The 16618-nt window shown below is 42.2% G+C and overlaps 1 protein-coding gene across 3 annotated transcripts in view; it reads right to left on the bottom strand.

Moving 5' to 3' along the window:
* LOC124613238 (NHL repeat-containing protein 2) overlaps positions 1-16618 on the bottom strand; it is a 167823-nt gene that overhangs the window by 5755 nt on the left and 145450 nt on the right. For 2 of the 3 annotated variants that reach the window (XM_047141914.1, XM_047141915.1), the window contains exon 10: positions 8184-8367. In XM_047141914.1, coding sequence (XP_046997870.1) covers positions 8184-8367 — 184 coding nt within the window. Of the gene's footprint in view, positions 1-8183; positions 8368-16618 lie in introns of those variants that run through there. The other variant, XR_006979628.1, reaches the window with a different exon arrangement.

Here is a 16618-nt window from a genome sequence, read left to right as displayed (position 1 = left end):
AGTACCTGTTTGTAAGAGTCCTCACGAGACCTTCAGCACACTGCGCAAAGGGCTTCTCGTCACTGCAAATACGCAGTCCATGGGTGGCCAGGCTTTAGGGGAGGGATTTTTTGGTGCGGAAGGGACAATAGCTGTCAAAATACAGGTACTGTTGGTGATTGGTGGGTTTAATATGGACAGAAGTGTGGACTGCACTATCAGATATACGGAGGTGAATGTCCAGGAAGGTGACATGTTGGATTGAGGAGGACCAGGTGAAGCAAATGGGGAAGAAGATGTTTAGGTTGTGAAGGAATGAGGATAGAGTGTCTTGGTCCTGAGTCCTGATCATAAAGAAATTGTCAATGAACCTAAACCAGATGAGAGGTAAGGCCTTTGGCATGGGGGATGTTGGTGAATAAGGAGGTGGCATCAACAGTGACAAATAGGGGTCCAGGGAGTAAAGGGGTGGGAATTCCGTGAAGGAAGTAGTTGTATCTTTGATGTGAGAAGCTAGATTTTGGGCAATTGGTTGCAGGTGTTGGACAACAAGAGCAGAAATTCTTTCAATAGGAGGACAATAACCAGCTACGTTGGATTGTCTAGGATTGTTGAGTTTATGGATTATGGGAAATAAGCAGAAGTGTGATGTGTGGGGTGTCATTGGAGTGAGGAGGGAGTCAGACTCAGGAGAGATGTTCTGGGATGGGACTAAAGATTTCAGTACAGAATGGAAGTTATTTTGGACTTCTGGGATGGGATCACTATGGTAAAGCTTGTAGGTGGAGGAGTCAGACAGTTGGCAGAAGTCTTTTGTTAGGTAATCACTGTGATTCATCATGACAGTGGTGGAACCACTGCCTGCAGCGAGGGAGATGATTAGGTTAGGCTCCATTTTGAGGTTGTGAACAGCTGTCTCTACTTCTGCTGAAGAGCTAGTGTTTTTAGAAAGGTATCTGGGGAAGGATGGTGTAGCCAAGTTGGAGGTACAGAATTCCTGGGAGGTGATGAGTGGGTGGTTAGGTAGGAGGGGGCAAGGTCACAGTTGGATGGTGAGGTAAACTGGGAGAGGTAAGTTCAGTGTTGTATAATGTTGGCTTTGGTTAGAGGCACTGGTGGCAAAAATATGTTTCCACTGTAAGAATTGGGACAAGAAAGTAGATCTTTGACAAATGCAACATGATTAAACCTAGGTGTGGGGCTGAAGATGAAGCCTTTGAATAGGACTGAAACTTCTGTGGGATTGGATATGTTAACAACTGTTTTCGGTTATGGGGAATGTTGGGAGGGAGATAGGGAAAGGGATACTTAACTGAGATATGCCACTGCCGAACACTACCTCTCCAACATCTTTTGGACTCCAAACCAATACCTCATTGAAAGGCGAGATACTGGCAGAAGTAAAGCTGTGAGTACCGGGCGTGAGTCATGCTTCGGTAGCTCAGATGGTAGAGCACTTGCCCGTGAAAGGCAAAGGTCCCGAGTTCGAGTCTCGGTCGGGCACACAGTTTTAATCTGCCAGGAAGTTTCATATCAGCGCACACTCCGCTGCAGAGTGAAAATCTCATTCTCAATACCTCATTCTTCAAACACCTTACCAATTATATCCTGACACATCTACTTCTCCTTTGAGGGAAAGGTGTATAAACAAATCCATGGAAGGGACATGGGCATCAGCATGGCACCCTCCTGTGCCAACCTTCTTATATGCCATCTACAGGAAACCTTCCTAGAGTCTGAAAGCCACAAATCTTTGTCTGGTTCAGGTTCACTGACAATATCTTCATGATGTTGACTCAGGACACAGACACCCTATCCTCATTCCATCACAGTCTCAACATCTTCCTTTCCAGCCACTTCATGTGATTCTCCTCCACACAATGTGCCACCCTCCACCTCTCTAATGGCTTCATCCAAACTTTTGTCCATATTAAACCCACTAATCACCAACACTACCTGCATTTCAATGGATGCCACCCCTTCCACACCAAGAAAACACTCCTGTACAGCCTGGCCAACCATGGACAGTGTATCTGCAGTGACTGACAAGAACTCCCTTGACCAGTATGCTGAAGGTCTTTACAGACATGCATGAACCCCCCCCCCCTCCCAACATTGCCTACAAACAGATTTCCCATGCCATATCCTCACTCACCACTAAACTCCCATAACCCCCAAGAAATAGCCATAAAGGAGAACCCACCTTGTAAACCCTGGCAGCCAAGTCAATGCCTGCTTCCCAGCACAGACATCTGGATCTTTCCCTCCACCACCAATTTCCCTAAACTATGCAAATGAAAGTCCCTTTACAGACATGCATGAACTGCCCCCCCCTCCCCCTCCCAACATAGCCTACAAACAGATTTCCCATGCCAAATCCTCACACACTGCTAACCTCCAATCACCCCCAAGAAATAGCCATAAAGGAGAACCCACCTTGTAAACCATGCAGCCGAGTCAATGCCTACTTCCCAGCTCAGACAGCTGGATCTTTCCCTCTGCCACCAATTTCCCTGAACTATGCAAATGAAAGTTATCCTTGCAACATATTCTTTGCTCCCATAACCCTCATGGCCTCAGTCCTCATTAACTCATCGTCCTCACACCCAGTTTCCCCTTCCTCTCTCCTGGACTGCAACAATGGAATCATATCCTTCACCGCAGCTTTGATTATCTATCATCGTGCCCTGGAATGAAGGACATCCTACCCAAGATCCTTCCGATCCTTCTTAAAATGGCGTTCCATTGCCCAGCCAACCTACACAACCTCCTAGTCCATCCCTATGCCACTCCCACTCCAAACCCCTTGCACAGGGGTCATATCTCTGTGGAAGACCCAAATGGAAGACACATGCCTAATCAACCCAGCTATTAATTCCTTCTCCTGTCCTGTCACAGTGTTATTCATCAGAGGCTGGGCCATCAGTGGAAAAAGATGTGTCATATGCCAACTCTGCTGCAATACCTGCACAGCTTCTTATGTCACTATGACAACCGACCAGCCATCAGCCAGATCTAATGGTCCCTGCCAACCATGGCCAAGAACAAAGTTGACCACACAGTGGCACAACATGCAGCTGAGCACATGTTTGATTTCAATGGTTGCTTCACAATGTGGGTCATCTGGACCCTTCCCTCCACCACCAGCTTTTCTGAACTACACATATGGGAATTATCCTAGTAACGCATCCTGCATTCCCATAACCCTACTGGCCTCAATCATAATTAACACACAGTGCTGACACCCCCCAACCAGCAGTTTCCTCTTGCTCTGTTCTCTCACTCCTTCGCAACACATGCATATGCTTCGCCTTCATCATATACCACTTCCCACTGGCTGTGATACCCGTTTACCAAGCCTGGATACCTACCAGCTGCCCTCCCCCTACATTATTAGCCAGCAAACTGGTTGCTTTCCTCCAAGCTTCCTGTTTACCACCTCCAACCCCAGTCTACATGCCAAACTGCAATCCTGGCACTATGTGCGATCTGTCACAATGATGTGTGACTATATAAAATATCTCACAAAATAAGTGTCAAACGAAAAAACTACAAAGAACGAAACTTGTCTAGCTTGAAGGGGAAAAGCAGATGGCGCTATGATTGGCTCGCTAGATGGTGCTGCCATAGGTCAAACGGATATCAACTGCATTTTTTAAAATAGGAACCCCCATTTTTATTACATATTCATGTAATACGTAAAGAAATATGAATGTTTTAGTTGGACCACTTTTTTCGTTTTGTGATAGATGGCACTGTAATAGTCACAAACATATGGCTCACAATTTTAGATGAACCGTTGGTAACAGGTAGGTTTTTTAAATTAAAATACAGAACATAGGTACGTTTGAACATTTTATTTCGGTTGTTCCAACATGATACATGTACCTTTGTGAACTTATCATTCCTGAGAACACATGCTGTTACAGTGTGATTACCTGTAAATACCACATTAATGCAATAAATGCTCAAAATGATGTCCATCAACCTCAATGCATTTGGCAATACATGTAACCACATTCCTCTCAACAGCAAGTAGTTCGCCTTCTGTAATATTCTCACATGCATTGACAATGCGCTGATGCATGTTGTCAGGCATGGTCGGTGGATCACAATAGCAAATATCCTTCAACTTTACCCACAGAAAGAAATCCGGGGGCGTCAGATCCGGTGAAGGTGCAGGCCATGGTATGGTGCTTCGACGACCAATCCACCTGTCATGAAATATGATATTGAATACCGCTTCAACCACACGCAAGCTATGTGGCAAACATCCATCATGTTGGAAGTACATCACCATTCTGTCATGCAGTGAAACATCTTGTAGTAACATCGGTAGAACATTACGTAGGAAATCAGCATATATTGCACCATTTAGATTGCCATCGATAAAATGGGGGCCAATTATCCTTCCTCCCATAATGCCGCACCATACATTAACCCGCCAAGGTCGCTGATGTTCCACTTGTCGCAGTCATCGTGGATTTTCCGTTGGCCAATAGTGCATATTATGCCGGTTTACGTTACCGTGTTGGTGAATGACACTTCATTGCTAAACAGAATGCTTGCAAAAAAAACTGTCATAGTCCCGTAATTTCTCCTGTGCCCAGTGGCAGAACTGTACACGACGTTCATAGTCATTGCTATGCAATTCCTGGTGTATAGAAATATGGTACGGGTGCAATCAATGTCGATGTAGCATTCTCAACACCGACGTTTTTGAGATTCCCGATTCTCGCTCAGTTTGTCTGCTACTGATGTGTGGATTAGCCGCGACAGCAGCTAAAACACCCACTTGGGCATCATCATTTATTGCAGGTCATGATTGACATTGCACATGTGGCTGAACACATCCTGTTTCCTTAAACAACGCAACTATCCAGCGAATGGTCCAGACTCTTGGATGATGTCGTTCAGCATACCGAGCAGCATACATAGCACACGCCCGTTGGGCATTTTGATCACAATAGCCATACATCAACATGATATTGACCTTTTCCGCAATTGGTAAACGTTACATTTTAACATGGGTAATGTATCACGAAGCAAATACCATCCGCACTGACGGAATGTTACATGATACCATGTACTTATACGTTTGTGACTATTACAGCGCCATCTATCACAAAGCGAAAAAAGTGGTCCAACTAAAACATTCATATTTCTTTACGTACTACACGAATATGTAATAAAAATGGGGGTTCCTATTTAAAAAAATACAGTTGATATCCGTTTGACCTATGGCACGCCATCTATCAGGCCAACCATAGCGCCATCTGGTTTCCCCCTTCAAGTTAGACGAGTTTCGTTCTTTGTAGTTTTTTCATTTGATGCTTATTTCATGAGATATTTGGCACGGTCACTATCAATGGACCACCCTGTATATACAAACCGGAAAGCTGAAAAACTGTACACTGCAATGAGGCTTACTCTTTGCTTGCAGCCTTATTATATGGGATGCATTGCAAAAGAAATTTATCATGATTAAGGAGAACCTCCAGGAATGTAAAACAAGGCAAAATATACAATGATCAGACAGAACATTATGACCTACTACTGATATAAACCCATCAGGTGATAGCAGCATCACCTGGTGAGGAATGACTGCTAGACACACACATGTGCAGTGTATGTAGTATCAGTGAGCATGCTGTCCACATGTAGAATGAGGAAGGCATGCAATCTATCCGAATCTGACTGAGGGCAGACTGATGGATCAGAGGCTTGGCATGAGCATTTTGGAAACTGCATGACTTGCTGAGTGTTGGAGGAGTGCTATTGTGAGTGCCTTCAACATGTGGTGAAACCTCATCCAGAAACTGTAGAACTGGGCGGCCACCCCTCATTACAGATGTTGGACGTCACAGAACTAATGATAGACTTTAATGTCTGAACACACAGTACAATGAGCATGCCTAATGAAGCACCTCCGCTACTGCTGACCCATACATGTTCCTATGTTAACAATATGACGTCGGCAACTACGACTGAAATGGGCATGTGACCATTGGCACTGGATGTTGGTGTAGTGCGAATCTGTCATCTTCCAGGGGAACACCTCCTTGGTGCAGTGCAAATCTGTCATCATTCAGGGGAACACCTCCTTGACACCTGTAGTGTGGGACAGAGAAAAGCTGGTAGTGGCATCCATGTGTCCAGTGGAGCTTCTGCACAGCGGCATTACAAACAAGAAGTTTCGTACACTGATTGCAGACCATTTATACCCCTTCATGATGATCATGTTTCCCAATGGCTGTAGCATTATTCAACAAGATAATGCACCATGTCACAAGGCCAGGAGTGTGATGGAATGGTTTCAGGAACAGTGTGGCAAGTTCAAATTGATGTACTGCCCCCCATCCCTCAACTTGCCAGATCTACACCCTATCAGACACAACTGGGACGTGATTGAACGTGACATCAGAGCTCATCGTCCCCCTCCCCAGAATTTATGGGAGTTAGACGACTCGTGTGCAGATGTGGTACCAACTCCTTCCAGCAACCTAACAAGGCCTTACTGCTTCCATGCCATAATGCGTCACCACTGTTATCTGTGCCAAAGGTGCACATACTGGCAATCAGGTAGGTGGTCATAATGTTCTGGCTGATCAGTATATATTAAACTGTTCAAAATTTTTGGCTGTTGTCAGCTCAATATGTGATTTGTATGTTCCAGTCTTGTGTTCAAGGCATGGTAACAAAGAAGTAAATCACAGGTAATAACCATATTAGCAGAAGTCTGAAGTTTTGACAGTGGGCAGTCTCAGATCTTTGAATGTCCTGGAGCTTGAGAAGATACACTACTGGCCATTAAAATTGCTACACCAAGAATAAATGAAGATGATAAACGGGTATTTATTGGACAAATATATTATACTAGAACTGACATGTGATAACATTTTCACGCAATTTGGGTGCATAGATCCTGAGAAATCAGTACCCAGAACAACCACCTCTGGCTGTAATAACGGCCTTGATACGCCTGGGCATTGAGTCAGACAGAGCTTGGGTAGCGTGTACAGGTACAGCTGCCTATGCAGCTTCAACACGACACCACAGTCCGTCAGGAGTAGTGACTGGCGTCTGGCATATTGTGACGAGCCAGTTGCTCGGGCACCATTGACCAGACACTTTCAATTGGTGAGAGATCTGGAGAATGTGCTAGCCAGGGCAGCAGTCAAACATTTTCTGTATCCAGGAAGGCCCGTACAGGACCTGCAACATGCGGTCGTGCATTATCCTGCTGAACTGTAGGGTTTCGCAGGGATTGAATGAAGGGTAGAGCCACGGGTTGTAAGACATCTGAAATGTAACGTCCACTGTTCAAAGTGCCGTCAATGCGAACAAGAGGTGACCGAGAGGTGTAACCAATGGCACCCCATACCTGGTGATACGCGAGTATGGCGATGACGAATACACGTTTCCAATGTGCGTTCATCGTGATGTCGCCAAACACGGATGTGACCATCATGATGCTGTAAACAGAACATGGATTCATCCGAAAATATGAAGTTTTGCCATTCGTGCACCCAGGTTCGTTGTTGAGTACACCATCGCAGGCGCTCCTGTCTGTGATGCAGTGTCAAGGGTAACCACAGCCATGGTCTCCGAGCTGATAGTCCATGCTGCTGCAAATGTAGTCGAACTGTTCGTGCAGTTGGTTGTTGTCCTGCAAATGTCCCCCTCTGTTGACTCTGGGATCGAGATGTGGCTGCACAATCGTTACAGCTTTGTGGATAAGATGCTTTTCATCTCGACTGCTAGTGATACGAGGCTGGTAGGATCCAGCACGGCGTTCCGTATTACCCTCCTGAACCCACCGATTCCATATTCTTCTAACAGTCATTGGATCTCGACCAACATGAGCAGCAATGTCACAATACGATAAACAGCAATCGCGATAGACTACAATCCGACCTTTATCAAAGTCGGAAACGTGATAGTACGCATTTCTCGTCCTTACATGAGGCATCACAACAACGTTTCACCAGGAAATGCCGGTCAACTGCTGTTTGTGTATGAGAAATCAGTTGGAAACTTTCCTCATGTCAGCACGTTGTCAGCGGTTAAATTTAACGTCTGTAGCACGTCATCTTTGTGGTGTAGCAATTTTAATGGCCAGTAGTGTATTAATAAGAAGTCAATACATAATGTTAATAAAACTACCCTTAAATGGTTTAATAAAAGTGTTGGCAGTGATTTACCAGGAAACTCAAGTGCCCATTTTTGGGGAGCATCTGGAGTCAATGATAAGCCTTCATCAAGACCAACAAGAAATTTCAGTTTGGCTGTTCCTCCATTAGGATGTATTTTAGCAATTTTAGTCTGGACACAATTTCTTGGTGCTCTTGTCTTCTTCTTATACATATTAGAAATATGAACATCCACCTACAACAGAAAAAATCAGCGAGATTAAACATTAACTCTTAGAGAATGATTATGTGAATCACTCAATAACAAAAAGAGAACAATAATAATTCTAGTAAAACAGTTCTATGACTGAGCAGAAGAGTCCAATACCTCTACATCTGTACTTCTAATGATGACAATATATAAGACAGAAACAGAAACAAAATTTTAAATAGGAAATGGAATTGGAGCAATTACATTGAGTAGAAACAGTAGCGCTTAGCACACTTCTGATGGCAGTGTCAATCTACTATCTAAGGCCACACGTCAGTTGCAACACGTCACTCTTAAAGCAGATATTTGGGGTGCACTTTTCTTCTGGCTGAATGTTAACATCCATCATTTTAGTTATCGAGGTGGGAGGCTTGGGGAGAGAAGTAGGGTGGTGTGAGTGTCAGGGAGGAGGAATGAGAGAGGGAAACTGTGAGAGGGAGCATAGGGTACATCTACATTTATACTCTGCAAGCCACCCAACGGTGTGTGGCAGAGGGCACTTTACATGCCACTGTCATTACCTCCCTTTCCTGTTCCAGTCGCATATGGTTCGTGGGGAGAACGACTGCTGGAAAGCCTCCGTGCACGCCCGAATCTCTCTAATTTTACATTCGTGATCTCCTCAGGAGGTATAAGTAGGGGGAAGCAATATATTCGATACTTCATCCAGAAATGCACCCTCTCGACACCTGGACAGCAAGTTACACTGCGATGTAGAGCGCCTCTCTTGCAGAGTCTGCCACTTGAGTTTGCTAAACATCTCCGTAACGCTATCACGCTTACCAAATAACCCTGTGACGAAACGCGCCGCTCTTCTTTGGATCTTCTCTATCTCCTCCGTCAACCAGACCTGGTACGGATCCCAAACTGAAGAGCAATACTCAAGTACAGGTCAAACGAGTGTTTTGTAAGCCACCTCCTTTGTCGATGGACTACATTTTCTAAGAACTCTCCCAATGAATCTCAACCTGGCAGTCGCCTTACCAACAATTAATTTTATATGATTATTCCATTTCAAATCGTTCCGCACGCATACTCCCAGATATTTTACAGAAGTAACTGCTACCAGTGCTTGTTCCGCTATCATATAATCATACAATAAAGGATTCTTCTTTCTATGTATTTGCAAAACATTACATTTGTCTATGTTAAGGGTCAGTTGCCACTCCCTGCATCAAGTGCATATCCACTGCAGATCTTCCTGCATTTCGCTGCAATTTTCTAATACTGCAACTTCTCTGTATACAACAGCATCATCTGCGAAAAGCTGCATGGAACTTCTGACACTGCCCCCCCCCCCCCCTTCTCGGTTCAATCTGTGAATGATTTGCAGAGGCAATGGCATTTGGTAACACTCTGTATGAGCTCCAGTTTCTCTGCTTTTCCATCTTCGTAACTTTTCATATGGCTTATATGTGAAGAAGTAATTGACAATTATGGAATTATGGTAATGATAGATTGCTACTCATTGTAACGATGACACTGAGTGACAGACATGCACAATGAAGAGACTGTTGCACATTAAGTCTTTGGCCAAAGCCTTCATCACACATGACACCTATCTCTGGCTTTTCAGGCCAAACTGAAATATACTGAATGAACAGGAGCAACAATACATAGAGGGGTGGGGAGGGAGATGGATAACAGAATATGGATGGGGGAAGAGGAAACAGTGCTGCCTGGAGGAACATGAAGAGATTAGAGGTTACAGACAAGGCTACCTGGTGCAGCATCAAGAGGCTGTGGGGTCAGGAGGGAAGGGAAAAAAAACAGGAGTGGAAAGGAGAGGAGCAGAGAAGGGGTGCACTGGCAGGGGGCATTGCAAAATGAGGTTGAGGTGACACAAGTTGGGAGGAGGTGATGTAACTGAGAGAGTGTGGGCAAAGATGTTACCATAGGTTAGGGGTGGGATAGTTTCTGGAGTGGAGAATATATTGTAAGGATAACTACCACCTGCACAGCTCAGAAAAGCTGGTGATGGAGGGAAGGATCCAGATGGCCTGGGTTGTGAAACAACCATTTAAATCAAGCGTGTTATGTTCAATTGCATGTTTTGCAACAGAGTGGTCCACTTTTCTTTTGGTCGTAGTTTGACAGTGGCCATTCATCCTGGTGGTTAGCCACTTGGTAGTCATATCAACATACAAAGCTGAGCAATGTTTGCAACAGAGTGGTACACAACATGGCTGCGTTCACAGGTGGCTTGACCTCTGATGAGGTGGGATAACTCTGTGATAGGACCAGAAAAGGAACTGCTGGGTGGGTGGTGGAATGGGCAGGTCTTGCACCTGAGTCTTCCACAGGATGTTATCCCTATGGCAAAGAGTTGGGATTGGGTGTGGCATGGGTATGGACTAGGATGTTGTGGAGGTTGGGTAGGTGACATAACACCACTTTAGGAGGGGTGGGAAGGACCTTGGATAGGATGACCTTCATTTCAGGGCATCAAGATAGATAATCAATGCTTGATTTCAATGGCTGTTTCACAATCCAGGCCATCTGGATTCTCCCCTCCACCACCAGCTTTCTTGAAACATTCTCCACTCATGAAATCATCCTGGCCTCAACCTACGGTAATGTACTGTCCCACACCTTTCACCCAACAGTTTATGCCCCCTCTGCTCTATCAGCTCCTCCCAACTCACCTCAGATCACTCACATGTTGCACTGCTCTCTGCCAATGCATCCACAGATGTTTTCCCCTTCTCTGCAGTTCTTCCTTCTGTTCCCTTTTTTCCTTTCCCTCCCTCCCCCACAGTTTCCTGATGTAGCACAAGGTAGCCTTGCCTGCATGTCTAGTCGCTGCACACTCCACCAACCAGTACTATTACCTCTTCCCTCACCCATACACTGCTATTCCTCCCCCTTCCTCACTCCACTACAGACTGTTGCTCCCATTAGACGTGTTTCAGTTTGGTCTGACCAACCAGCGATAGCGGTCATGTGTGTGTGATGTGTACTTGCTTGTGTGAATGCGTGTGTGTTTTTTCTTTTCTGATGAAGGCTTTGCCCAAACGCTTAATGTGTAACAGTCTATTCACTGTGCCTCTCTGCAACTCGATGTGTCATCTTTACAGTGGCGTGATGAAGGAGGACTGGGATTCATCAGACCATATGACACTCAGACTTTCCTACATGCAACAGCTTCTGTGAACAGTCTTGCAGAACTTCTGGCATTATTCACTTGATTATTTATATATACTGTGATAGTAAAGACAATATAAGAGCCCCTTAGGGTAGATCATAACTTACTTCCCCATGTTAAGAACAAAGTTTTGAGCTCTGTCTGTCAGAAAGTATTCCATTGAAACACAAAGCTGGTTCTGTATAATGCAAGTTTATAGTGTGTTCCCCCTAACTCTGCTGAATTGTCTGCAATGCTTTCCAGAAGTAAAGATTTGGAATTTGGGAACATGAAATAAGTATTTTGGCCTCCTCTCTACAATCTTCTGTATTGGTGCCAGTATAATCAAGAGTGACTTTGGTGTATATGTTGACTTTACATAAGAGCAAATAAACTTAATGCTTTTCGCAAGATCTGTTGGCTCAATGGTAATATCACCGAACAAAATCACAAAATAAGGTTCACATCCTTGTGTGCACCCACTTTTTATTACATTAGAAGGTAAAATTTTATTAACATATTCACAGAACATTTTTTTACTTTGCTATCCTTATGTTCATTTTGCATCAATGCATCTTTTGTCTGTCAACATAGCTTCACCTTCAATTAAGTGTGTGATGGAAAAACTTTCTAAAATGATTACTGAACCAAGGTGTGTGTTTCCCATCCCACACAGCCTTGCTTAGCACATAAATGTCTACAATACTGTTGAATTTTAACCAGTGAGACTCCAAACTTACTTCCCCAGGGATGGCTGTCTGTTGAGGATTGCTCAGATAATCAGCAATTTGGTTACTATCACACTTGTTTAGCAGAAATATTTTCCTTCTTTTCTTTTCATTCCTTTAATGTTACAACAGCCTTATGTTCATAGAGTTCCTGTTACCCTTTATTTGAATAGCACTGTATGTGTCTGTTATTTATGAGACCTCAGACACTACCTGACAAATCAGTTATCTAACTAACAGCTTAACACAATTTTCAGGAAACATATTTAGGACAATCAAATGTGAATTCCATTTCCTGGTGTCTGTTTCCATTGCGAGGTACCCAGTCTAAAGTTAGCCAAGTTGAATTCTAAGATTAAGGATCATAGTTTCCACAAGATGTTCTGTGTCAGTAACTTTTATTTTCTTCCCTGATGTATTTCTAGGGCTAACACTCTGTGGTATTTTACTTCATTGCACATGTTATTGTATAAGATTCTTTAATATCATTTTATATTTTTCAACCATGCTCTCTAGAAATGTTACAATGGACTTCTTCAATGACTGGTTCACTACCACTTATGTAGCTGTTCTTGAACGGTACACAAAACATCTATATTTATAACCCATATATTGCCCATGAACAGATACATCATTAAAAAAGAATTAATTTGAATGTAACATTTCATATGACTGAATCGACATCACAACTACTGTCAAAATTATATAATCTCTGAGAACTTGGTTCTTCCTGAAAATAGTTTGGCCACAATTTCTACACTTGCATACATGTAGGTGCTTCCTCTTGCAAAGTTACTGCAGTCGCTGACCCATCTTGTACACACGCTTTGCCCCTTGGCATAATAATAATTGTCATCATCATCATCATCACCATCATCATTTTCTTGTCCCTCTGTGCTGCAACAATGCAAGGTTGGCATGGTTATTAAATGGACAAGGCATGGTTAATTCAAGGGATGGCCAGATGCCCTTCTTATTGCCACCCCCTTACCTCCCTGGGCACAATATAGGTACCCCAACTTACTGTGTGTAGTATTGTTCACGTAAAAGAGAGCAAAAGTTTTCTAAATGTTTGTTAACCGTGTAACTGAGGCACGAGTCAGGTACTAGCTTGGTATTCATCTACTTGGATGTGGGGAACTGCCTAAAAACCATATCCACACTGGTGGCACATTGATGCTTGCCTTGGGGTTGGCGCACCTCCCCATCCTGGAAGAACTGCTTGAACATGCATGGCTATCTGGGAGGGTTGGCATATTCTCCATATGCAAATAAAATAACAGATTGTGTGCTCTTCTATAATAACTTATTTAATTTGTTTTCATTTGCGAATATAATCTGTTGGTAAGAATATCCAGGGATACATATCACTCCTTTGATAAATTTCTCTAATTACTGATTCTTATAAAGTTAGTAACAAATGGAGAGAGCAGGGTGTTTCTTATTCACACATTTCATTGTTTCATCTCAACTGACAATACAATGGTAATGGTGACTCAATTGCAACTGAAGGACTGTGCCTTGCACATAACATTTTCTCAATAAAATAAATATTTGAAACCTAATCTCCACTATAGTGTACTTGGTTTAATGTGCCTATACTCTTCAACCTAATACTGCTTTATTGTTACAATATTTGACTGTTAATGGCACTGCAGGAAAGTTGTAATAATATTCTTTCAAGGCATAATTACAAGAAAGAATTTTTAAACAAGTAGTTTTCCTGGGAAAACAATACATTCTGGCTGCCTTATCCCTCTATTTTTGTTTTACAGTTTTGTCTTAACAACAATTTAGGTGGAATTAACTTCTGAGTACTTGGAAATCTTAAACTTTCCTATGATTTTTATCTCACAATACCTTTGCCTTTTAGACTTCTGCTATTTCTACTCTACAAACTCAAACTCTCTTCATATCTTTAATACTTTCCTTCTCAATTATATTTCTTGATTTTTTACAACTCAGACAATATCCCTTCTGCACAATATTGAAGTAAGTCCTAAAAATATCAGTATTTAGTTCTTTGTAATTACATTAGACAACTCATTTCAGGTTGTAATTTCTGATCATTGAATCAAAAAGGTGCACATCATATTACTAACATAACTAGATATACTTTGTATGCTATAACTACACTTACAGTTTAAATATCAAAGTAATCTAGCTTAAAAATAATTACTGGAAAAATGTCAATCATTTTAGATTCAAGAGATCTTTCATATTTTTTGTCTAGTTTAATTTTTGGGCCATCGCTCATTTTCAAACTCACTAAATCAGTTATATCAAAATTGGTACTTTTTTAATCTTACACACTCTTGGAAAAATTTCTGCGAACACCCATGCCCAGGCTGCACTTTGTAGATGTTATTTATTCATACAAAATACAAGCGGTGTAAATCTCGCTCATTTCCATGTGTATACCCCAATGACATTAAATGAGGCAGCCAGACCTAATAAAATCTATATTTTACATATTTATCTGTCTTTAAATAGCTTATAATACCAAGTCTGCCATACGCTAAATTCAATAAACAACATACATGAGCAATTTCAGAATATTCACTTCATCGTGAGATGTATCTGTGCACTTGCCCCATTTTCTAGAAAGAAACAACTGATTATAATCTCTCCACTGTTGCTGATGATGACGTCTCGAAGGCACACAGCCACAATGTATTTTATTCTGTGTTACAGTGACAATACTGAGAAATATGTTTTTAGATAAAACAAGACTATCCCAAAAGCTTATGGGTAACTGGGCTCATGTGAGAATGATATTGGATAAAGAAGGAACTGAACTCAATAAACACTGAAATCAAGACAAGGTTACATAATGAATTTTCCAACGTAAAATGTGTTCCACATTTGTCACTGTAGCAGTTAACTACATACCCTTTTCTTGTACTGATCTGGAAGGCAAAAATGTTGCAGCTCCTGCACAACCTCACATAAAATGATACATAGGAATATTTTGAGCAGCGGAAGAAGTGAATGAAGGAAGATATTTGGTCTAAAATGGATGCTACTTTTAAGGGGGGGAAACCACATTAGGTTCAAAAAATCCAATTTGCTTATTGCATAAATTGTTAGCTTAACTATCCAAGAATACGCTGTCAAAATTTCAAAGCAAAATTAGCATTCATTTAGATTTTATGAACATAGAACTGAGTATACATCTTCCAATATATGAAGATTTGTCAAGGGATGAATTACTGGAGAGATGTTTAGGTGGCCACACACAAAATGCGAATGAAAGTTTTAATTCCACTATTTGGTGATTAGGTCCTAAACACTTGCACTCCAGACTAAAAACGATTGAATTGGCATCATATTTAGCAGCATGCTTATTCAGTGAAGGAAATTCATCCCTTCTGATAGTTATGAATGAGGCAGGAATTGTAGTAGGCACGCAAAGCTTCAATTATGCCAAACAAATGGATAACCAGTGCATGAGCCAGCAGAATCAATGTAGTTCAATGGAATCGAAGAAAGGTCCGAAAGCTCGGAAAGCACTGATGCAAGTGCAAAACGAATCCTATGAGAAAGAAGGATTACTACATGGTGCTGGAATCACAGATTAATTGGTAAGCATTTTACATTTTGTTGTTGTTGTTGTTGTGGTCTTCAGTCCTAAGACTGGTTTGATGCAGCTCTCCATGCTACTCTATCCTGTGCAAGCTTTTTCATCTCCCAGTACCTACTGCAACCTACATCCTTCTGAATCTGCTTAGTGTATTCATCTCTTGGTCTCCCTCTACGATTTTTACCCTCCACGCTGCCCTCCAATACTAAATTGGTGATCCCTTGATGCCTCAGAACATGTCCTACCAACCGATCCCTTCTTCTGGTCAAGTTGTGCCACAAACTTCTCTTCTCCCCAATCCTATTCAATACTTCCTCATTAGTTATGTGATCTACCCATCTAATCTTCAGCATTCTTCTGTAGCACCACATTTCGAAAGCTTCTATTCTCTTCTTGTCCAAACTATTTATCGTCCATGTTTCACTTCCATACATGGCTACACTCCATACGAATACTTTCAGAAATGACTTCGTGACACTTAAATCAATACTGGATGTTAACAAATTTCTCTTCTTCAGAAACGCTTTCCTTGCCATTGCCAGCCTACATTTTATATCCTCTCTACTTCGACCATCATCAGTTATTTTGCTCCCCAAATAGCAAAACTCCTTTACTACTTTAAGTGCCTCATTTCCTAATCTAATTCCCTCAGTATCACCTGACTTAATTCGACTACATTCCATTATCCTTGTTTTGCTTTTGTTGATGTTCATCTTATATCCTCCTTTCAAGACACTGTCCATTCCATTCAACTGCTCTTCCAAGTCCTTTGCTGTCTCTGACAGAATTACAATGTCATCG

The sequence above is a fragment of the Schistocerca americana genome, chromosome 4, assembly GCF_021461395.2.
Source record: "Schistocerca americana isolate TAMUIC-IGC-003095 chromosome 4, iqSchAmer2.1, whole genome shotgun sequence".
Taxonomy (NCBI): Eukaryota; Metazoa; Arthropoda; class Insecta; order Orthoptera; family Acrididae; genus Schistocerca; species Schistocerca americana.
The sequence above is the reverse complement of the archived record's forward strand: the minus strand, read 5'-3'. Positions and strand labels throughout refer to the sequence as shown.